This window comes from Neodiprion pinetum, chromosome 1 (assembly GCF_021155775.2).
Source record: "Neodiprion pinetum isolate iyNeoPine1 chromosome 1, iyNeoPine1.2, whole genome shotgun sequence".
NCBI lineage: Eukaryota > Metazoa > Arthropoda > Insecta > Hymenoptera > Diprionidae > Neodiprion > Neodiprion pinetum.
This window is the reverse complement of record NC_060232.1, coordinates 8,864,960-8,889,989: the sequence shown is the minus strand read 5'-3', so window position 1 is coordinate 8,889,989 and position 25,030 is coordinate 8,864,960. Positions and strand designations below refer to the sequence as shown.

At 39.2% G+C, this 25,030-nt stretch overlaps 1 protein-coding gene across 14 annotated transcripts in view; it reads right to left on the bottom strand.

Annotated features, from left to right (window-relative positions):
* Positions 1-23,131, bottom strand: part of LOC124224678 (collagen alpha chain CG42342) — a 173,827-nt gene extending 150,696 nt beyond the window's left edge. For 12 of the 14 annotated variants that reach the window (XM_069133103.1, XM_046636759.2, XM_069133107.1 and 9 more), the window contains exon 1: positions 21,816-23,131. In XM_069133103.1, the coding sequence (XP_068989204.1) occupies positions 21,816-22,194 (379 nt within the window). In that variant the 5' untranslated portion in view covers positions 22,195-23,131. The remainder of the gene's footprint in view (positions 1-21,815) is intronic. The other 2 variants (XM_069133102.1, XM_069133101.1) reach the window with 2 other exon arrangements.
* Between the last annotated feature and the right edge of the window lie 1,899 nt (positions 23,132-25,030).

Sequence of the window (25,030 nt, the reverse complement as noted above, 5' to 3'; positions counted from 1 at the left end):
AAACAGTTCGATATAAACAGACATTCCCTCATTAGCCTTGTTCGACTCGCGATCCAATTACCTCTCCTTCACCGTCACGTCCCGGAGCCAAATAATATGACGTCTAGAGGTCGGTTAGCTATATGTAGGTATATGTAGGTATATGTAGGTATATGTAGGTATATGTAGGTACGTAGGTAGATAGGTAGATCTCTATACAGGTGTACGAACGGGTATTTTTCTACGCGTGTATTCCTCTCTCTTCTCCCTTATAAGCCTTGCCGTACCGAAACACACACACACACACACACACACGGTAAACCAACTTTGGCGTGCCGCGGTAATAAAATATCCAGAAACACACCGAGCCAATGAGGATTGAATAAGCCTGGAAAGAAAATACGAGTAAAAATGGTAAAAACTGAGTAAAAAAGAAAATTGCTTCGACAACTCGCACCGTATAGTATCGTATTACGACTTTTCTACTTCGTTCGGAATTTTCGGAACGGATTATTCATCGATTCAATTACCATACAGGGAAACGGCATTGGTCCCGAATTTATATCGTTTGTTTTTCTTATTTTTCTTGTTTTTTTTTCTCGTACCTTCCCTACTCTCCAGAAATTCGGAAAATACCTGACATATTATTATACCAGTAAATAACCTGTCGTTGTTTTTAATAGGATAAAGCTTGGCTGAAATTCATTTCTTTTTATTCTACTTCTTCTTCTTCTTCAAACACACACCAGATATACGTTTCAAACTTATAACGTTTAAGATATTTACACGCAAAGAAGGAGGGGAAAAAAAGACCTCGTTAAAGTTTTGTCGGTGGTTGAATTACCGAGACGACGACGAGGACTGCCGCGGATTAGTTCACAAGATTATACGAGCGTGTACATAAAATCGTAAAAAATGACCCGGAGGGTTCCGAAAGCGGCAAAGGATGCGCATCCTCTTTCGTCCTATACCTATTTCTTCCTTTTCTCCGTTTCCATCCATCCATTCATTCATACATTCGTTCCTTCTCTCGGTCATTCACGGACTTTATTATCTCTCAGTTTCGTTGCAGTGCTTATCACACGAGGCGAGACAACGAGTCGAGTTACAACGTCTGTAAGGAATTTCGTTACGAGCCTAGATTAGGGCTTCCTGCACCAAGACTTTCTGCAATTAGCTGTATGATAATATTAATGAGCAAACACCCACGCGTCGCATATGGGGTTTAGTTTTGAGATGGAAAATGCCTCCGGGAGTTTATTGTTACCGACAACGAGGCCAGGCACGCGAAACGACGTTGAAGATGAGTCAACAAAGCCTCGGCGAAATTTTGCCGTTCTTGGAAAATTAGTTATCAGCCAAACGGAGGACGGAAAATTTCGTACTCGCCTGTTTCTTGGCTAATTGTTTCACCGTGCGGGGTATTTTTGAGGTTCAAGTTCATCGTAACATCGATTGAAGAGGTTGCAGGATTTATTTATTAGAGATTGAAGAAAAGCAGAGAAGCGAGAAGAGATAATATTTTATAATTTCTCCTTCGGTGAAATAACTATACTGCAAGTGATTTTCGTACAGTCAAAATTACATACCGATGGGGGGGGGGCTGAAGAATAAAAGTAGTTCGTATTAATCGTTGCAAACATTTAAGATAATTTGATAAAAAATTATGCAGATTTATCGTTCTACATTGTTTTCGTTATCTTTTAATAAACGCAATTCTTTATAGCAGCAAAGAAACAAAAATTCAGTCATACTAACGAAGATCGAGGCCTTGGGAAATTTATTTCAGTTTCTTGACGATCGACAATGCGCACAAAAATTGAAGGAAAATAAACAAAATTGATTTTGCATCACCAAATTATTAACACCGAATTAACGAAGCTCTAAATTTTAAAACCTGAATTGGAAATACCGTTATTAAAAACGATGAATTCCGTGGCTGGCACCGTAAATTATTTTCGTTAATCCTATAAACTGAAATCCTCCAAAAAACAATTCGAGGAGAAATTTAAAATGAATATGTATTTTCCCCGTTTGTCAGAGTAAGCTCACGTTATACCGGTTCTTTAAAAACTCGCGAGTGGCGCGTGGTTTAATTAGAAAAGCTCCTTCCTACCTCCGCGGATTTGGGTCGTATTTCGTTCACATGTCGCTGGTTACGCTGACCGTACACCAGGCACGAAATTAACGTGCACGTTCCCCAACCTGTAGTAAAACAAGGGAAAAAATCCGCTCGGATAAAAAACAAATCTCATCGCTGATTGTTAGTTTCGTTGTATATATTTTTTTTTGTCCGCGGCGTAAAGAGAATGAAGCAAAAAAATAAAAATAAAAAATCGGACGAATTTTTAGAGCGCGTCAAGAGAAGCTTTGGAGAAGATGAAAATTATGATCTATTAATTAAGGACGATGAGAAGAGAAAGATCGTGAGCCTCGGAGGGGTGAGTTTCGATATCGGAGAAGAAACGTTGAGAGCAGCTTTATTGTATTCTACAATTCCTCGAGCAATATCTCAAAAGTTTCTTTGGTAAGTGTAAGCGTTGTGGCGAGGGAAAACTTTCGGAGCGTCGCGGCGTCGATTCAATAACAAGAACAAGCATTCAACTTTATCATCTTCGATTGTGGATACAGACCGTTGTGTGTACCTTCGGATACTTCCTGCAGCAGGCTGGCTGGGCTATAAATCTGTTAGTTTTATTTTCTGCATTCATACCAGTAAGAAAATTGATAAGTAGAGTCAAGAACCAGAAAGAACAATGTCGTTGCCACCGTTTCCAACCACTTCGAATAACGAGAAGCGAGATATTCGCGGAACAAAATCATCCGTGACAAATGATCGATTGGACCGGATGCTGCGCGTTCGACTTCTGCACGTGATACTCACATGCGTATTAATATATCAAATATATGTGTACGTAAGTTGAACGCGTGTAATATAGGTACGTTAAACGTACCTCGTGCAACTTCGGAGAAATACCTCGTTGCTTTAATCTCGAAAATCCAAGGATTACAGTGGTAATCTCACGAACAAATTGCCAGGCAAATAATTCCCTATAATTCAGGAATTATATACAAGGGGATGTGAAATTCTGGCGAATCCTACTACTCCCCGTCTCCCTCCCTCCCTCCCTCGCTCTCTTTCTCTCTCTCTCTCTGTCTCTCTCTTTACCTTTTTCATTTTCAATGTAGGTATATAACTTCCAAACTAACAAGAAAACATGTAGTATTGAAGTTCCGCAATGATGGCAGGGTTTGAAAAATAAAGTAAGAATAGTAAAACACCATGGAAATAGATCATTCTGGTATGTCTGTAATAGAACAATATCCAGGAGATTAAATCTGATTTTCAACATTGGTTTACCGGGTGATGGGTATCGGTGATTCCTTCTTCCCTCTCCTCCTTCAACTCCCTCCTTATTTTTATTCCTCTACACTTTTTGATCCTTTTCGTTTTGGTTTCTTTTCTTTTCTTTTCTTTTTTTTTGGTACCGCGTTGCGTAACCTGTTTTAAAAACCGGTATCCCACTCATAGGTTTTGTACACTCTCGCATAGTAACCGCTGTACGGAACAGTAACGCCTTGTATTTTATGTATACGTATAATGTACAACGTACATATTGCACGGCCAATTCAAAATCTTACCGGTACACACGTTTATTTAAATATGCGCACTGTATTCAGGAATTTTGTTAAACTTTCACACCTCGCTTGTTACGATATGTCAAGTTCTATTGCTCGTCTAGTATCTTGTACAACTGCGTTGACTTTGAGAAATGAAGAGAAAATTGAACGGGGAAAAATACATTTCTTCAAAAATATGACCACTATTTATTTTCTGATCGTTATAAGAGTTAAAACGTTTTTTCGTCACTGAAATTATGTTCATTGATTTATGAAAGACGTTGTCAATTGTGTTATACATTCGTGGAAAATAATAAATACTCGACTTTAACTGTATATTTTTATACGTTCACGTTCGATTATAAGTCTAGTTTAACGGACTAAGTGTCTGAAAGATTTGCAGGGTTCGAAAAGGCAATAAAAGATTAAAATAAACATGAGAAATTGCACAACTTGGAGTAGGGAATAATTTTACAAATAACAATCACGTGAATTGGAGAACAAATAATTGCAAAGCTGCTAATTGAACGAGATGAAAATAGCCTGGAATGAGTGAAAGTACAATAAGTTTCATGAAAAGTTATAAAAAGTGATGAATTCACAAGATGAGAGTATAAAAATGTCTGCAGCTACGAGAAGTGAACAAGTTGGGAGGAAATAAGATAAGAAGAATGAATAAAATTTGAATATTTTGAGAGGAAGAGATTATTAACTTGCCTCAATTTCAACAACATTGTAATATGATAATAGAACGAATGTTTTTTCGTTAATCAAAAAACATATGGATCATTCATCGATATTATTCGAAAATTCTGCGACAGAAGATACTCGTCGAAAATCTTAAAACCGGGCATTGAAATCGAGGTGGTCGAAACTCGTTTTTCACGAGGCACGGACTATCGGCAACGAGTCCATCTTCGTGTCGTTTTTTCATGAATACACTTGAGCAGCAGACGCATTGCACGATCGAGAGAAGAGACTGAGAACCAAGAATGCTCGACTCGCATTCCTGAGTCTTAAAAACAGCCTGGGCGACGCCCGGCGTCCCGACGCTCACGATCAGCCGATGCCCAAGGCAACTTATTTGAGCAAAGTACCTACACGCCAATTTCAAATCGAAACGCTTCTTTGGAGAAAATAAATGTTGACGAGGCGGGTCGGTGACATAACGTCATCTTGTGGTAATTTTGTGAGGAGACAGTGGTACACGTTCATGGATTTCGTGATTTTCATGCATTACAAAGCTTTGATGGGACTTGAAATCAAACAAATCACTAAAATAACTGCACGTTTGATTCTCAACGACAGGCAGGAAGCTGCGATTGATTCCATCCGTGAAGTCGCTGGTTAACCGGAAGAAGATGCAACCTTCCGACTCTCACAATTATCGAATTGTCCCGTTTTACATGTGCGGAGTATCTGCGCATCGACTGTTCAGTTTTTGACTGATATATTTGATTTCAAGTCCCCCTTTAAGCTTTGTATTCGTAAAAATCGCGTAATCCAAAGATATAAAAAAATCCATACACCCCCATTCGAAGCCAACATCTCGGAAACTACTGTTTTTTGGGACTTGTGCCCATGAGAACTATCGATCGGGAGGGTGTGTACAATAACGTACTGAAAATTCAACCAATTCGACCGGGAATAAATTTCCATAAAGATTCTGCGGGGTCCTTTATCCATATTAGTTTCATTGAAGCAAAACGTATGTGTAATAATTGAAGGACATTAGTTTTCTGCAATAGTTAAAGCATCGAATTGCCGTGATTGGTAAAAGTCGAGGAGGAACTTCTTCGAAAATCCTGTGAGAGGAAAAGAAGGAATTCGTCTGAACCTGTTGCGACACAGCATTCGGCAGCCTCAATTTAGCAAAGTGAAGTTGTACCCAGCTGTGGTTTTGTCATTTTGTTGTTCAGGTTCTGAACGCAGGCATTTTCGGCATTGACCCCAGTCTCTAACATCCACTTGACAACTCAGGTCTGTCAAGGGTCTCGAACACCTTCGAGGAGTTCTATGGGTAGGTAGGTACAATTCCAGTTTCTCGCCTCTAATTTCAGGCACTTGGGTGGCGCCAAGTTTTCGGACTAACAGACTGCGAAGCCGTATTCGAGCCCTCGTGGTGCTTCGCCTTTTTATTATTTCCGGAAGAGAGCCTGTCGCTCAGTAATGAGTAATTCGATTTGACAGTTTGACCCTCCAGATTAGGAAACTATGAAAATAATCCAGAATCGATGAATTTCAATTCATCTTCAAGATTCTGGTTAATTGGATTTAGACAAAAGCCACGAAATACTTACCGCAGTTTCCCCAAAGTCTTCTCAATTCATACAATACGTGTAAAGCAAAAATTTATTCGACTTTGTGCGAAGAGAATAGATTAATTTCTTGAATGATTTAATTCACATGCAATGAGTGGTAAGTTGTACTTCATCAGTTTAACCTTCGTTAGATACAATGTATATTTTTCTGCACGTAGAAAACACATAAAAAAAGAGTAAGTCGTTATGTGAAGAATGATTTTATAAAAATACATCTTCGATGGTCTCTTCAGAAAAATAACAAGATGCGAAAAATAACGCGTTAGATCAAAAAGTCCAGCGATTTATTAAATCCCTAACTCAATATTGATCCTTGTTTTAATCTGTTCGATGCGTACGCTCAAGAACCTGAAAGTGAAAGTCGATGGTGTGTAAAAAAAAAAAAAAAAAAAAATTGCCGTTGTCAAAAGTGAAGTAGAAAAAAATGTTCACTGGGATTTGTTGAAATGGGAGGCTCGGCGCCGTTTTAACGCCGGAAAACCAGCTTTGACAATTAACAAGGGTCGCTCAGAGATCAGGCGTGGCGCCTCCCCTTGTCATTCACGACTCCGTCAGCTTAAGTCCTCTTCAACTTTATCAATACCCATTTAAATTACGTCGAACCTCAAAATCCGTATCTGCTTTACAGAAGTTTAAGATTCCTCGTGTCACGTTCCCCCTCCCCCCCCCCCCCCCCCCCCTTTTTTTTCTCGTATAAACATCGCTGGAAGAATTTGACACGCATTGTATACTTAAGAACGTATTTCAGAACACCGTTTTGCTGCTTTAACAATTTTGAAAACAGTTTCCCATGACGTTTGTGATAGATTGAAAATTGCTAAGAAAATTCATCTCGTCTTCTTTCAATCAACGTAATATTCTTATACGAACAATTTTTTCATCCAATCAATAATAAATGCGCGCCCAATTCGAAGTGCGAAAGGCTGGACGAAAACGGAATGAGAAATAAGGAGAAAGTCTTTTTACCCCGCGTTATATCGTGTCCGAAATTTCTTATGGATGACTCGTTTCTAATTCAGATAAAATTCAGATCCAAGATCACGTACGGAAACTTTTTCAAAGGAGTTCCGTACTCAACGTGAGCCACGTTACTTACCGAAGTATTGAAAAATTCATGCGGCCTTTATACGGTTGCTTTATGGGAGAATGCCGACGAAAATCGGCGTACTTCTGCTTTTGCTTATCGATACGAGTTACATTCATTGAGAGTGTTTCTTCAGTTTTATATATACCGATTTGAATCGATTTTTTTTTGTCTTTTTTCGCATTAAACTGGTATAATTGACCGTTGAATTTGGACTTTTATAAAATTTCTTGTACAGTTTCTTTTTTTACTTTTGAACAGACATCGAAAATTTACGTAGCTGTTGTGAATAAATGAAAACGTAATTCGGAATCCCGACAAATAATCTCTTACATTCGATAATTGAATATCTCAAGAGATGATGAATAATTGTAAATAAATCAAGATTCGTCGAATTAAAGTCAGCAATTTTTGCTTTCCGATTATCTCATCGTTTGATCTTACACGTAATTTTACTCCGGCCTAGAAATTGGGAAAATCTCTTCAGCGGCAAAATGAATGTTGGTTTTTGAAACGAATTTCAAATATCAAGCAGCTTAGTCAAGCGAATACACGAACAATCCATTTTTGCAGATCTTATAATAGGTAAAAATACAGAGAGGGAGAGAAAGAGAAAAAATGGTTTATTAACGCCACGGTCAAACCTTGGGGCAGACGAAAGTACAAAGAGGATAACCAAAATTGAAATTATAAATAACAAACGCACAAAATAAATGAAAAAGTGAAGAACAGCAAGGTACAATAAAACATAGATAAAACTAAAAGGGAGAGAGAGAAAGAAGAAATTATACCATTGAATTGACAGAACCGCACGTAGTACTTTTGCAAAAAGAAAGGATAGAATAATCTGCTATCGCAAGGGTGATTTTTCAAACGAAGCGTGTTGAAAATAATGATGGAAATAAATCGTCAAGAACCAAGTGCAGGTGGCGTGCTGCAATTATATTGGATATGATCATTACGCAATTTAGGGTATGTATTTAAACGGCGAGCAATCAATTAAATTGATACGCACTAAAAATCATCACCCTAAAATCAATGCACGGTACGAGTTCATTAATTTTACAAGATGCAGAAGAACCTTAGCCAATAATTTCTTTCAATTTTCATGCTGTTGAGATTGTGACGAGTTAATCCTATTTCTTTATCGATACCGTAAAATCGGCTGTGCACGTTACACAAAATACGATGAAATGGTTTAGCTGCAGCACAAAAGACGGGTGAAATGCAGGGAGCCCATCCACCATGGGCGTAACAACAAGGCGGTGGCGTTTCTGGCGTCCCGACGCCTACCAAGTGATTGCAAGATTTATAGCTGCAGCAGCGGTGAACCAACACCGATAAGATCCTTCCTAGCTAAGTGATTTTTCGCGTTATTTATGTGCCCGTCTCACACAAACTCTTGTACGAGTCTATCATGTAACAGAATTGATGAACGACGATGGTCGAGAATTTAGTTTCAATTTGTTACGAGTTTAACAAGCCGCGAATATGTGAAATCAGTGTCGCCACTTTCGCTCACGGTTTTCATTCTCCCGTCATCGATCAAGATCGTGGATAAGATCAATTCGACAAGATTTATGCGCCAGCCTTGATAAAAATGATTAAATAGAATCGTGCGGAGGAAAATATTAAAGCTGAACAATTACAAGCTGAGAGTAAAAAAAAAAATCAATAATTTTCATCAACTTTCGCGAAAGCTGATTTTTATTCCGATAAAAATCGATACCGATATCGATACGGCATTGCCGTCTTACGGGCTTCTCATCGGAAGCAAAGGATTGAAAAGGGTAAACATAAACATCTACACACTACAGTCTCCTTACATCGTTCATGCAGAGAAGAAATTCTTACTCATACAAATCGGGCACATGAAAACAAATTTGAACTCACTGGTTATGAGAGAAATTAATGACAACAGAGTCAGGGCGGCTAGGTGGTCTAGTGGAGTAAGTCTCCGGTAAAGCATCGCTGGATACCAGGTTCGATTCCTGGCTCCGTCGTTAATTTTTCAAATTCACCAGTTGTTCAAATTTACATATTCTCAAAAATCGATACCATTCGAGTGTTTGAATTCGAGGCAATATTTTGAACGAAAAATAGTACAAATCGAAAACAAGGTTTTTTGTTGTTTTTTTTTTTCTTAAACAGGAAAAAAATTCCCCTTTCCAGGACCTCTTACATATCTCGCGAGACGAATTTTAGGGTTGTTTCAGACTGAGAACTCTATTGAGGTGTAATCCAGGCTTGAAAAAGGGTTTAGATAATACAGCCATTTAGACGAAAAGAGTCTCGGCTCTTCGCCCTCGGGCTTGAAAGACACCCTCCTGCCCCAACCCATCGAGGAGGAGATAATTTTTAAGTTGTTTCTTCCCTCCCTAATCTTAAAGGCCTGGGATAGAAAAAGCCTTTTCATATAATAATTATACCCGAGATAGGGAAGAGAATAGGATAGATTTTCGGTACGATATAGACGTATTGTATAGTATTAAGGTTATTACATTTTTTTTTTTCCCACTGACAATGAAATTCAAAGTAAAGAATTAATTTATCTTTACATGCGTACAGGATTAAAAATTTTTTTTGTTTCGCTCATGGATTTCAAACATTTATAGCGAATTTATGTTTAAATCAGAACCTTGAAGGAACAACGTAAAAATAAAGCATAAGCGGGCACTCAAAGATATATTCTGGTTACTTTATTCTTCAAACATCCTGCTTTCTCAAGCATCGAATGTATGTATACTCGCGGTGCATTGAGCTAAATTTCCACTTCAACGAGCCCATAAAATGAAGAAACAACAAGTGCGTACGGTCGTTTTCTTCACCAAACCACTTCGCGTTTTCCCTTGAATGCTTTACGATGAAACTTCAGGTACCTACTCATGCAATATGTAAAAAGCTCGATAAGAGAATTTCTCTTCACCCTGTGTTTTCCACGAAAGGTTTATAAGTCAATTCACTCTCCGTTTTCCTTTCGGTTCCTCAAATTTTACTTCTCTTGCGTAACAAAAAAGTAAAAAGAGGGCGCAAAAAAAAAAAAAAAAAAAAAATTTATACCCATCAATTTCGATCATTACAAGATGTCCTTAAGATTTGATCAATTTTTAAAAGTCATATTTATGGGTGAATCAAAACTTGAATTTTTATTTTTAATACCTTTTTCATAGCTACTCTGCAATACCGACTTCACCCATCGTCATTTTTGTTTTTATTTAAAGAATTTCATTATCACTTTCTGACAACTTGATTCTTCTTTCTTTGCAATCTCATTAGTTGAAATTAATTTTTTATTTTATTTTTTTCACTAAAAAACTGTTCACTTCTCGATGAAATCGTTTCTCCGCAGTAAATTGGAGCGTCGTTTTAGTAACTCGGAGAATATCTGCAGTAACTTGAACAGCGAACTGAGTGGTGTTAAATCCAAGGGTAATTTATTTACCACAAAGTCAGATGGAAGGATAATAATTACGTCAATGAATTTCGCCCGCCTTGGCTCACTGTAGAATTGCGTAATACCGAATCATCCAAGTCGAAACGTGAGGCTAAACTCTCTTTTTTTGATCCTCTAGTCTTTCCAGATGAAAGATAACAAAAATTTTGACTCCATAGGCCGTGTATAAATGCACGGCGGGTGATTTCGATCAGGGTGAACGTCACTCGCAGCCTCGGAAAAGGGGCCGACCTCTTCTCTCTTTGCAGTACCCTGTGTGTGGCAAACTTCTTACCCTTAATAATCCCCGGAACGATATAACGATGCGCCTGACAGCACATACATTATTTTCGCGGTAAGCGAGCGTGGAGAGACGAGGACTGGTAGAAGGGCGCAGGGCGGAAGTCGGCCGCCCATTTCATCCCCCCACGAAAGCTCCCTCTCAGGTTGAGATATATGCGCGGTCAGCCTGGCCCGATTTCGCAAGGCGGAAAGCTACGTGCCCTTGTTTTACATGCGCGTATGAGAAGGGCGGAGGGCGGAAATCACCCCCGACTTTTTCCCCTTCTTCCCCTTTTCTTTTCCTCGCATCCACCGGTACTTCATCGGCATTCATTCCTCCGCTTTCATACCGTTTCTTATTCCCTCGTCGACCGTCGACAGACTCACCCTGACGGTTACCGAATCCGATACGTGACCGTATCCCCTTATCGCATATCCATGCATCGTTGCACCTGCGATATCCTTCTAATTCGATGGCTTCGTCAATGTCGCGGATTGTCGAAGAGTCAGGGGGGAGTTTTATCGAGTCGTCTTTCGCCCCTTTTTACTCATCCGAATTTCAAACTTTTTCAGGGCCTTCCAAGTTTACTGTCTTGGAAATAAACCTGCGGTCAGAAGCTACGTCGAGGGACGAAATTCGATCGATAATGCTTCGGGAGGAATTTTATTTGAGTTCGCATAACCGAGCTTATACAAGGTTCATTTTAGTTGATATTTGCAATTAGCTTGACCAACTGTAAGCTTCTTCGCTTTAATTCTAACGAGTGGTTTTGTGGGTCACGAGACATTCAACGAGTTGGTTTAATCAATCAAATTTTTTCCTACGCGTTCTACACTCATTGAGCAAAACAAAATTAACTGCCGTAATAGAAGAAGTAGAACTTTATACAATAGAGACGTTTATTATCTTCTCAGAATTCATTCGCGTGCGTAAAAAGACAGTAAAAATTGACAATGTTTGATAAGGTACAAAAAAAAGTTAAGTGGTATTTTAAACCAACAGCGATACGATCAAAATTTCCCGGTGTGGTAGAAAATTAGTTCGGGCAACAAAACTCGGCGAGCTTATATATATTTTTACGATTGATTTCAACGAAACCTTTCATCTTTCTACAAGTTGAAGTGAAATTTTCTGACTACGTAGGAATCGGTTTTATCGCTTCAGAGTTTTTGAAATTCGTCACCCACCGGACGGGATGCAAAAAAAGATATTAAATAAACAATCGCGATGTTAAAGGCACGCGGAGTAGCAAAAAATAACAGAGGTTTAAATCGTTCGTCGGTTCGTTAAACCTAATTGCAAAACGGAATGAACGTCGTCGATCAAGCCCCGAGTTCGAGGAGAAACTGCTCCGTAGCAAGTACATCGCAGATGGCTATGACGTAATCGTTAAGTATCATCCCATCTGGGTTTTGGTGGGATGCATTAGCACAATTAGATCCTCCAGGAGCGCCGGGACTCGCTAGGGGTTGGAGACTGATGAATTTTTGAGTTCATCCATCGATCCGTCAGTTACCCACGTTTCCGGGCAAGGAAGATGTAAAAGCGATTTGAAAAGATTATCCGAAAAGGAAAAGTGTTCAAAGGAGTGGGGTTGAAGTTTCGAATTTGAAATATTTCAAATGCGCCAAATTCCGAATTATTTGGTGGTGAAACTTCCAGTAAAAAAATCAAACTTTTACGAAACATCAAAGTTTCGAATGGTCGGAAACCCGATGGCTCAAAGTTCCAAAATGTAAGATTCTGAAAATCAAAGTCTCGGTTGAGCAAAATTCCGAAAAATAAAGTTACGATAGAGTAAAATATACTCACACAGCGTTGTTTACTCAACGAGTGGGTGTGAAAAATCAGAAAAACCGAAAATCACAATAACCAGAATTCCGAATGTAAAAATACCGAAAATCCAGAACAAAGAAAGATCAAAGTGGTGAAATTTCACCAAGCCAGAAATACATAGAACTAAAGATATTCGATCATTCGAAATTTCGGTGCTTCAGATTTTTAAATTTTCTCACTTTCGCACTTTCGAAACTTTGACTTGTCAAAGTTATGCATTGCGTTCTTTCGGAACTTTGAACGTCGGGTCTCGGATCATTCGAAAGTTTGATCTCTTCACTTCAAGTTTCGCCACCAAAACATTCGGAATTCGGCGCTGTCGGAACTTTTCAAACTCGGCATTTCATCCTCGCCCCCTGCTTAAAGTCTCGTTAACACCTGTGCAGCAAGGGGGGTGGTTTAAACACATTGAGAAATAAAACGTTTCTACCGTCTTTTCGTCACCGTCAACCGTCGTCGTCGTGCAGACGGTGTTACATCGGGCACCGTTTCCGTTTTCCCCGTAAATTTTCAACCACGTATGTAACTAAGGCGCGTTTGTCTTTCTCTGCACACAGATACTTTCACGACGAACGAAGATATGCCGAACACGCTGAATCAACATACCAAAGACGCGAGTGGCACACGACGTTAATTATATTTACCAAGCACTAGCAATAAAATCTCCCTCATCAAAGCAAATCAGTTAAGAAATTAAACGGTCGAAAACCGCGATAAGTTTTGATTCTTCACGCATAGCGGTATCAAGTTTCTTGCAGGTACTTTGTGCAAGTAACAAACACCGTGCATGCCGCCTATCGAGTTACCTGATAGCTGTATAATACATGTAAATCGCTATATATGTACACCGCAGACTCTTCGGCTATCAAGTTCGATGTTTAAAATCTCACCGGAGAGAAAAAACGAAAGTAGACGGCGGTAAAAAGAGCCTAATAAGCTTTCTTTATCGCCGACCATTAATTAACCTTGTTACGCCACTGAGGCAGCAGCTCACCAAAGCTTGTTACACGTTATTCCGCATGCAGCTTTTCGGTATAACAAGCTTCGCATGCGAGTCGTTTACTCGTTCGTTTAGCTGAATGGGCGTTAAGTAGTCTTTGGCTCTAATCGAGCTCGTTTGAATAATCTTACATAGATTCGAGATGGTGATTTATGTGAAACCCCGGTGCACGATACTCGCGTAGAGAAATGGAGAGACGAACGTAACGCGTCTCGGATCTACCGAAACTCACAAATCAACCTTCACGATCCTCTCCTTCGAACCCGAATCAAATTTCCGGGTTCCCATGATATTTTATACTTTACTATGAAGCTTTCTTGAATATTTTTTTCGGCTAGTACTAAACATGGGAATTTGTCACAGTTATATTCAAGCACGAATTCAAAGTAGATCGATACACCAAGTTTATGATTTTTTGAATTTCAGAAGTGCGAGTCAAAGTCCGTCGACGGAACGGTTATGAAGCGCAAATCGATTAGTAACGCAGGATGCAGAAATCAATTTTTTATCCGAGTAATAAGAATTCTAAAGGCTTGGAAAAATTTACAGTTGTGTTTATTTGGTGAGAAATGATTTATAGAAGGATACGAGGCAGCGAAGGAATGAATTAGGCGATCGGTACGAATAAATCCCTGCAACACCTTTTTCTTTCAAAAATCTTATTGACGTGAATTGAATTTTGATTAGAGAACAAGTCAATTTTCGGTTACGCTAATTTTTGAATGTAGCGACGATTTCGGCTGTGTAATATTAATTTTGTAAAAAATTTGGGGCGGGATTGAAATTCCAAATTTCAAAATTTCACCACTCTGGTCTTTCTTTGTTTTGGATTTCCGATATTTTTACGTTCATAATTCTGGGTATTCTGATTTTCAGTCTTTCTGATTTTTCACACCCACTCGTTGAGTAAACTACGCTGCGTGAGTATATTTTAATTTTCGCAATTCAACGCTATCGAAACTTTGTTTTTCGGAACTTTGCTCAATCGTATCTTCAATTTTCGAAATCATGCATTTCGGAATTTCGATTCGACGGATTTCCGACCATTTGAAGCTTTGTTGTTTCTTCAAAGTTTTATTTCTTCACTTCAAGTTGCACCACCAAAAAATTCTGAACTAGGCCCTTTCGGAAGATTTTAAATTCTGAACACCAGCCCCGCCCCAAAAGTTCGCCGTGCCACGACTGAACCCGTATTCTCTGAAAATGGCACAAAGCAACTGAAACGGCATCAGAAATGAGCCCCCAAACAATTCGGGCGGTCTGGGTGGAGGTAGAATCTCAAGTTGAAATTCGTACGCCAAACAGGCAAACCATACTCAAAGCTTTGGCGTTTACGTTGAGGTGGCCCCAAGTGCACGAGTGTTAGGTTAGGTGGATAGGTAAGTGCCTTATGTACCCACACTTTGCCTAGTTTATATGCATTACACATAGCAGGGTACCACTTAAGGCTCCAACAGAGTGAAGCGGTGAAGTACCGGTGCCAGGAGCGCCACGTGAAGCAGCGGCGAAGAGATACCAAAGCGTCGCAGACCTGCCAGCGTTTTGATACCTTACCCTGGTCGGGGAAACTGTCCTCGCTCTTCTTAGTGCCGAACACTATTTGTCAGGGTATCCCCCTTATAATTTCCCCGAGTAAATACTCGGCAAATTCCCATGCAAGGAGAAACCGTTGTAAGGATACACGGTAAGCTTTCACCTCGGAAAAGAAATTTCACTGCGAGGGGTTGAAATTTTTTCAACCGCATTTTCAAATTTCAGGCTTAGGATAAGAACATAGAACGATTAAAATTGAAGGGTTATAATATCGAATTTTTTAAGAAGCGGAAATTTTGACAACTTTGAAAGTAAAAGGATTTCAAAGTACAAAAATATAAAGGATCAGAACGTAGAATGCTGAACTGTAGAATCGTCAAAATTTCTCTCGATAATATAGAAGCGTATACAGATTCTCAATTTTACCGTTCCATGTTTTGACCTTTATATACATTTTTTTCATTCTGTATTTCGACTTTCTACACGTACAATTTTCTATACTTGGACTTGCCACATTTTTAAATTTTGTGAACAAGATTTTCGTGTCTATAAAAATTCGATATTCTGGTCCTTCTATCGATCGAAAATTCTAGTTATTTACCCCTACCCAAATTTTATATCATTTCTGATCTCCGTTTGGTCAATTTGTATGAACAAGCATTTTCAGATAAAAAGATCTGTCTACAAAGTTCAACCAACTCATGATTTAAAAAAAGGAAGATAAAAAGAAACAAGCTACACGAAAAATATTTCTGGCAGCTTTGAATCTGTCATCTATCGCATACGTTATTCTTTGATTCTTCTTTCGTTTTATTTTTCAGAATAAAATGTACTAACCGAGAGGAGAAAATAAATTCTGCAATTCTTGTCATGCGAAAAAGGTCGAAAATTTTGTTTAGCAATTTTTCATGCGTGGGAATGAATGTTTTGTGTCATGACAAACTCGTGACGCTTTGTCACTTGATTTTGTACAATTTCAACTTTCTAATGCCATTTATCAATCGTGAAAACTTCTATGACAAATCATTAGTACTCGATCAAACCGAAACCGGATAGATATATAATATAATAAAGCCACGCCAAGTTGGGCACTGGCCAAATTGTCTCAAACATTTTTAAAATCGTCTCTTTTTCCATCCGCGTTGCATGGTCTCTGACGAAAGAAGGAAAAATGGAATTTCGTGCGATAAATAACGCGATAAAATCAGAGAGAAGCACGTAATAAATACGCGGCAAAGTGAAATAAAGAAGACAAGCGTCAGCTAAGCCTGAAAATATTTTCGGTAAGAAGAGAGAGAAAAAAATAAATATAAAAAAAAAAATAAATAAATGAAAACCCAGATCGTCCAAATAACACTTGAATGAAAAATATGACACGCTCGAGTATTTGGTCACTTTACGGACTCGAGGCACGAATAGGTACCATTTCGGTTATAACACTCGAGACACGCGTGTCTTTTCACCGCTCTCGTACTTTTAATTGGCATGCTGCACGGCTCGCCTGGGAAAAATTATACAAGCGAGTTGAGTTACGCCGGTAAATATCGGAATGATGTTTAATTTAGGTTCGTTCAAATCTATGAAATCCAGATGATGCCACCAGAGAGCCGCGTACGCGTAAGCACGAAAATATGTGTAGATATAGGTATACGCTGTAAAACGTATCATGCCCATAATATATATTACTCTAACTAAGAGCCTAACGACTAGTGATTACAGGCCGCGCTCCTTCGAACGGCGCTGCTATCACGATCATCTCAAATTCTCCACATTAGGATATGGTAAATCTTCCCAACCATAGGATATTATAAATAAACTTAATCAAGATCATATCTCGCTCCTGAGATTTGGGGGGTTGAAAAGAGGATAAATGTTACAACGAAAATACGAAACCATTCGGTCTTCAATTATTCTTCATCTCCGATTCTGTTATTTCAATGAATGTTTTTCCAAAAACAGAGAGAGAGAGAGAGAGAGAGAGAGACAAGTTTTAAGAAGCATCGATCGTAAACACACGCTAGAAAATCAATCTATATTATATTATACATGTACTCGCGTGTTAGTATTTTCGAATTGAATTTATTCGTCTGAAAGAAACTTTATTCCGAATGTACGATACCGGTTGAAAAAAAAAGGAAATAATAAAGAGAGAGAGAGAAAAAAAAAATAAAAATAATGAAGAGCTTCGTTCAATTAATTTAATCTTATCTTGTCGATGGGCCGAGCGTTCTGCACGCCGAAGGATGGGCGACACGGCGGGCGAAGCGTGTTGGTTATTTTTGTTCATAACTAATACCCCCTCGAAAAAGAAAAAAAAAAAAAAACGAAGTGGAGTCAAATCGTTCGAATGTTCGGGCGCATAATCGAGTCGAGTGTTTCTTTATCCGACTGCAGAGTTACGCGGTACGCCCTGCACTTCAGAATTTGATTAAACTCTCCTCTCCTGCTTCCTCTTCTTCGTCCTCTTCCTCAACCATCGAGTGGTGCTCGTGGATATTAGTACGGCAAAGACGCGTTGAAACTCATCACCCTTGTTTCTATCCATCCTCGAACTCTTTCCGCGGTGAAAATTAGCACCTAGGCACGATACGGTCAGTGGTTAAAAAAAAAAAAAAGCTCCCGAATACAGAAGGAGGAAACATATACCGAAAACCGAGAAGGCACAAAAGGAAGAGGGTTTCTGCCTCGATTCTCGTCGACCGAGGGTTAAAGGAGGAACGGGATCCATTAATGGATTGAAAATAACGCTGAGAGACGCGAGTCCTCCAGAAGCAGCTCTGCAAGCTGCCAGAAAAGCTCACAATCAGCCGTAGCGAACGACGTACCTAAATTGGTCACGGATGGTCGGATAAATTTGAAAAATAAATTCTTCAGATCCTCGGGAAACTTCTTCGTCGTAAGTTCTCTTGCCTCTCTTTTCCTCCTCGTTTCCTTCGCCAAGCATTTTATCCGATTACAGAGTCCACGGTTATTTTCTCAGGTTACACGAGTGATCTTCGCGCTTTTCCAAGGTCACTTAAGCCGTCGCACACTTGTTTCATTGACACTTTTCACGTTAATCGGAAAAAAAAAAAATAAAAAATAAGTAATATAATAATATACTCGATTTTGAGTATAACAATGACTTATCGTCGGTGAGAATAAGCATTATAACTACTCGCAAAGCACGACCATTTCTCATACACTTCATTACAATTCATACCTGATTCACCAAGTTGTCATTTCCCGGTATGTTATACTCGCCTGCGATAAAGTTGAGCTTCTTTCAGTGTGTGGAGAGACCCTGCGTAGTGCGGCTTCGTCGCGAGCATGTCACAGATGAATGATAATCTACCCAAGCCATAAACACCATTAGATGACGTCACTTGGCGTCACCTGTCCGCTTTAAAAGTTTGGATCGTCGGAAGGACGACCCCCTCCCCCCTCCCCCACCCCCATCGCCCCTTTTTCCACTTCGCTTGTTCTCCTTCTCTTGGCTTATATTCTTCGGGAATTTTTTTCATTTTATTTTTTCACCGTTTGGCTCAGGAGGATCGCATTAACACTGAATTTCACTCCCCTCCCTCCTATAATAATAAATGCAAGCATTCTTATCGCGAGGTTTTAACCTCCGAGGCAGCCGCCGTGCTGCCCAATTCCTACCCCATTACGCAGCAGCGCTCCTTCTACACCGTTTGCTTTTTCAACCAAATGGAAATAAACTCACTCAGCCGGGCTATTTCTGACCCTAAATTAGCTTAACGGTTTATTTGCGCTTATACACTTGTAAGGATTTATTGAGTCGCAGAGTCTAGTCGATACGTAGCGATGTTTTATAGTTATGTCAACCTTCGTTGAAAGATCGACTGTCTTTTTGTGAAATATATTCATGACTCGATGACGGGTGACTTTTTCTTATCGGTAAGGCACGGATTAATACGTAAATATATATTCATTACTTATTAAGTTTTCTGTACATAAAGTATGATGCTTGGAGTCTGTAGTGGAAAATGCAATTTCTATTCACCATATTTTTTCCCACGTTATACTTTTTTTAGTTTATATTATACGTACATATTTTGTAACTTTGAATACATATTTATCCAGGACCTACTTATGATTAACCATGTATATCTACATATCATAAAATTATAATCACTTTTGATTTGCAAAAGCTCAAGAGGATGCTTGTGCAGAGCTGGTAGCAGTCTAAAAAAAGTGAGAAACTTATAAACTTTCAGACCCAAAAATGATCGCTATTAGGGAAAAAAGCATTATTGCGCAAGACTTTAGAATGACTTTCAAAGAGTCAGCTATTCAAAATAATAGTATCTCTTGTTTATCACGGTTTAATAAATTTCGAACATTCCCAAAAGTGCAAAGTAACGATTTTTTTTACAAACGTGCATCGTTACGGTAACGTTAACAACTTCACCCTCATGTTATTTCATACACTGGATGGAAAAACAGCTCTAATCGTGAACCGAATAACAAATATTTAAATTAACAGTTTGATCGGACAGGTTTAAAGGCGGGAGCGTTCTCTTTCAGCTTCTCTCTCTCTCTCTCTCTCTCTCTCTCCCTTTCTCTCTTTCGTCTCCCGTCTCTCAAATGCTAATGAAAAATTACACCACTCAAAGGTCCAATTTCACCGTTTACGCGATGTCCATCGAGCCGCGAGGCCGATGCCTCGCTCTGACGTTTGATCAACGGTAGAACGCGGGGGTAAACAACCCTCGCACCCCATGCGAAGAGCAAACAGCCAAGCTGCAGACGAACGCAGGTGGGAATTACTGTGTTTGCGCTCATTCTATGCGTCATTCCTTGGCGATAAGCATTCGGCGTTGTTTCTCATTAATGCAGCTCAATAACACGAATCAAAGCCTTCCGCGAACCGCGCTGATAACAACACAAAGCCACGATTGGTTAGGTGGGAAATAAAAGTAAAATAGAAATAAAAAGATGATTAAAAATCGAAAACAAAACGAGAATTCGACATGCGGGCTTATTGCAAGACGAACGTTGAACGAACCCTCGTGTTTCAGTATATTCTACACATCATCGAAAAACACGATTCGTCATCACGATTTTTTGATTATCATATTTTGGTGTGAAGTGAACGTGAATCGCTACAAAATAAATTTTTCTAGATATTCAGATCATTTAAGTTTTATCGGATGGTAAAAAAAAAAAATTATACTACAGAGTTCCTCATCGGAATTCACGGTTTTCTTCACATACTCCAATGTTATAGTCCGAAATAACCGGTTCCAATAATTATACGAAATCGAAGAAGTAAACCGCCGTATTTGATAAAATTTAATTCGTTAGAATCACACGCAGAAAAATGAAGCGCTCGTAGCAATTAAATTTTATAATTAACTGGTGAAATTTTCATTTATAGAAACTACGCAAATATCTATTTGAATGAATCAGGTTGTCAATTTTTCACAATTTATGTTTTGATAGAAAACATTAGTTTGATTTGCTTGTAACTGCACCACTCGAATAAAATCTACTTCTTGTTACTACATTTTTAGTAGGTTCACATGTAACTAAGAATTCATTATCTTCCAGTACTAAATTTTTCAAACTTTAGTTTGATAAACAAGTCAAATGAAATGGCACATTTTTATTACGCACGGTTGTATCAGTAGTAATAAACCGTAAATGTAACGCAACTAAGGGAATAATTTCTGCGTCTGAACTGCACGGTTTTGATCACTATCTGATACAGAACAAAATTATTATTGCTGTTACGATGACAGGAAAGTTTTATCATTCGGATATAATGTAGTACCTACACAACGTGAATTTATTACTTACGCATGAATTTCATTTATACCGCGATTCAAAAAATGTAAGGCACTTATTGTTAGTTGAAGGAAATGTGTTGAATTTCATTCAAACCGAATAAAATGCTTTTTTCATCTTTTTGCCATCGACGTGAACATTTTTACAATATGTATTAACACTAACATTTGCTGGTCTAACGAATTACATTTCACCGTGACGAATAAAATATCCCTATTTTGCCACTGAAATTACTCAAGTTCTGAAAATATATGAATACGGTGATAAATAGTTTTATTTTTTCCCCAATCTTTCTCTACGACAACGTTTGTAGCTTCAACTTCGTAGCTCATCATCGTTTCAAATTTCGAGAACCCTTTAATTGAGGTAAAGAAGAACACGAATCATCCAATAGGTCGATGTTTGAGTAAATCGTATTCTCATTGCCTTGTAGAAAGAATTTCAACGCTAAAGTATCGATGTTCTTTTCACCAGCAACGTAAGTCGTAGGCAATAATTATGTATCTGATGTTTCGATCGGTCAGGCTTGATAAAAAACTCAAGTTCTCATTTATTCTAGCCCCAAGTTTACCATTTCGTACATTTGGACACCTTTACTCTTCGAATCATATAAAGGTTGAAAACGTTGGCAACGTTATCGCCACGACGAATATTTGGAAAAAAACCAGTTTCTCCATAACTTTGGAATTAAAATGTCTGAGATTCATTGAATAGTGATGCTAAGTTGAAAAAATCGATACCAATTTGTCAGATTTAATTCCTTCAAAGTTAGAACGTTAGAAAGTTAAAAAACGATGATTTTTTTCTCACGTCAAATTTCATTCGCACTTCAGGACTTCAATATCATCCAAGCTTTTCGAATAAATATAGACAAATCTTAAAACATAAGGAAAATAAAGGCAGGATTTTTAAACAGCAAATTTGAAGCTCACCTGCCGGACAATTGCAGTTCTCGGTGACTTCGCGTCTGACCCTGAAGACGGGTGGCTCCGGTTGTACCAGACGAGATTCGACCTGGGTTCGAATCTCGCGATGCAGCCTCCGGATCAAAACTTCCGGCGACTCCTGGTGCAGCTGTTGAGACGCGCAGCGCGCCTCCAAATTGGCGATCCTTGCCTCGAGCCGGAACTCGCGGAAGGCCAAAACGCCGGAAATGGCGATACTCGCGAGACACAGCGCGCACATAGCCCACGTAAATCCATTGCTCTCAGTCCCGCTTCCGGTCATCATACCCTTCCGGAACTTCTTCGGCACCGCTGCAGCTTCCTGCTGCTCGAGCCCTTTCCGCGACCAGTTTATGTCCGACTCCATTTTACCGACACCTGAGCTACGAATGCTACTCACCGAAACTTGTCATGAAAAACGGTGTTTTTTCTTTTTTTCTCTTTTTCTTTTTTTTTTATTTAAATTTATCCTCCGCTATCTATTCAATTTATTCAAACCTCCCGTTAATTCTCGCGGTTAAATACGACCCCTCGACTCTCACCCTCTTCAAATTCGAACGTGCCTGAGAACGGAAAAAAATCACCGCATTTATGCGTAACGACTGTTATATGTACGACGTACGAGACTTTTTATTTAGTATTAATTTATCGTTATTAGCTGTTTCAATTACTTGTCAGGATTACGGAATTGCGTTTGTTTAATATCCATACTCGTTCATCACTGTGTTTCACACTCGATAACCGATCGTCACAATGATTAAATAATCAATTATCCCAAACCGATTTGTATAATCACCGTTCACACCTGTCCCTGAGGGGGAAAAAAAAAATCGACGATGTAGAAAAATAATGGGGAAAATCAAACCAGAGAGAAAACAACAGCGGGAAGAAGAGAAAAAGAAAAAACAACAACAACAAACAACGAACTAAACAAATTGAAGAGAAAAATAAAAAAAAAAACAACGACGCAACGTTATAATTAGATAAAATGGATCGATCGGTTAATAAATACGGGGTTAACAGGGCGCCAATTTGACGCGACGATTCGAACCCTCCGACGAATGAACGGTGTGCATTTTTCTTAGCTTCCGGAAACACTGAGTTTATTGAAATTTTATTGTTGGGAGGTTTAAAAACTTGTACCGTTTTTCTTCTTTAATTTATTTAATTTATCGCGGGCACTATCCTCCGCGGCGCTGCACGTGGAAACTCGACGCGAGTCGTTACTGACAGTAGCGAGAATACGGTGCTGAGAATGGGCGCGATGCTGAACCCCCATAAAGCCTCGGCGAAGTTCGCTGCGCGGCGCTCGCAGCACGACTGGATGTGGAGGGGCGACAAGCTCGCGGCAGCCGAGGGTGAGCGGGATTCGGGAGTTTCCGGCCCCCCTCGGAGGTGTTCGGAGCTTACGGAGAGCCGGGGGCTTTCACCGAATACAACGAGCGCCTCTTCGTGCAGACGCGATGCGGCCATGCACCATGCGGCATGTGGCTCGCGGCATGCGGCCGCCAATCTACTCCAATTAGGTTGCACGAAAGAAGGAGAAGAAGGAGAAGAACGCTCGACGCTTCGTCGTAAATATTGTAATATCAGCGCAATCAACACCCTCGCTGACGACCGCCTTTGCCTAGCTTCCTCTCTCGGCTAAAATTACACCCAATTCCGCCAATTAACGAGAATAGAATACGGAATTAATTCCCCCCCCCCCCCTATCACGCCTCAAGGGGCGCAACCTCTCGCTGCTTCCAGAATTCTCTTTAAACATCGCTGCTTTACGGCCAGCCTCGAAGTCTTCTCGACCGAGGGGTTGGTCGCTTGGAAGTCAAACGAATTGCTCCGATTCGTTCGAGTGATTGATATTGATTTGTAACTTGTAATTTGATTTCCGTTGATATCGAGTGATGAAACTTTGGGGCGGGGTCGAAGTTCCGAATTTGAAAAGTTCTGAAAGCGCCTAATTCCGAATTATTTGCCGGCGAAACTTGAAGTAAAGAAATCAAACTTTTGAGAAACAACAACGTTTCGAATGGTAGAAAAACCAACGACTCAAAGTTCCAAAATGCAGGATTCCGAAGATTCAAGTTACGATAGAGCAAAGTTCCGAAAGTTCAAATATACTTACACAGCGTAGTTTACTCAGCGAGTGGTTGTAAAAAATCAGAAAAACCGAATATCGGAATGACCAAGATGCCGAACGTAAAAATTTCGTAAATTGAAAACAAAGAAAGATCGAAGTGGTGAAATTTCACAGAGCCAGAAATGCATTCAAGTCCTCAAAGAATATCACAGTCGTTCAAGTTTCTTTGATTTACGACTCAATTGACCAAATTTTAAATCTATGAATTCTCATCCACGTTATCAGAAAAGCTCGGCTTCTACCTTCCGGTTTTAAAGCTCAAAGAAAAAGCTGCGTCACGTTTTTGCACTCTTCTCCGTTTGTAAGTTGAATACTTTATTGACCATTCTGACGACTGACTAATCGCGCGGAAAAAAAGGAACCCTCGACATTTAAGTCTGATATTTCGTTACGATTGAACATGTATTTTTAATACTGTAAATCGGGGACGATTATGGAGATTTGAAAAAGCTGCGAAGAAGATTATCCGACTTGGCAGATCTGCGACTGAATTAACTACTACTCCGTTATACCGAAATGATCAGACAGTTGAACGAGATATCTAAAACCGAAAACAATCAGTCGCACAAATGTAAATGAAGTGGAATCACACGAAACTCACAAACAGACGATAATGACAAACTTTGCCTGGAAATACGCCATCAGTTCCGAAACCTCTTTGCAGCTAATTGAGAATCACAAAATAAAAGAAGAAAAATTGATTTCCACAAAAAAAAAAAAAACACATCTCATATAATATACACAAATTTTTGACGCAAAGTATTTGAGAAAACTAGAAAGCTATGTGGATGCAGATACCGATGCAAAAAATTTATGAGAATCATGCATGACAACCGGATGCGAGTAAACTGTAAAAATTATATCGTATCTCCTTGTCAATTTGACGTGAAAAAACGAACGACAAAAAATGTACGTGGTATTGAAATAAGCACTAGCGGCAAGTGTCTGCATATAGAATAGGAATAAGAAACGATCGAGTTAATTCGATCTCGAGGTTATCGGCATCAGTTATCCTGTTAAAATATTTGTTGGAATTAAGAAGAAAAGTTTGTAAGGCAATACAGGT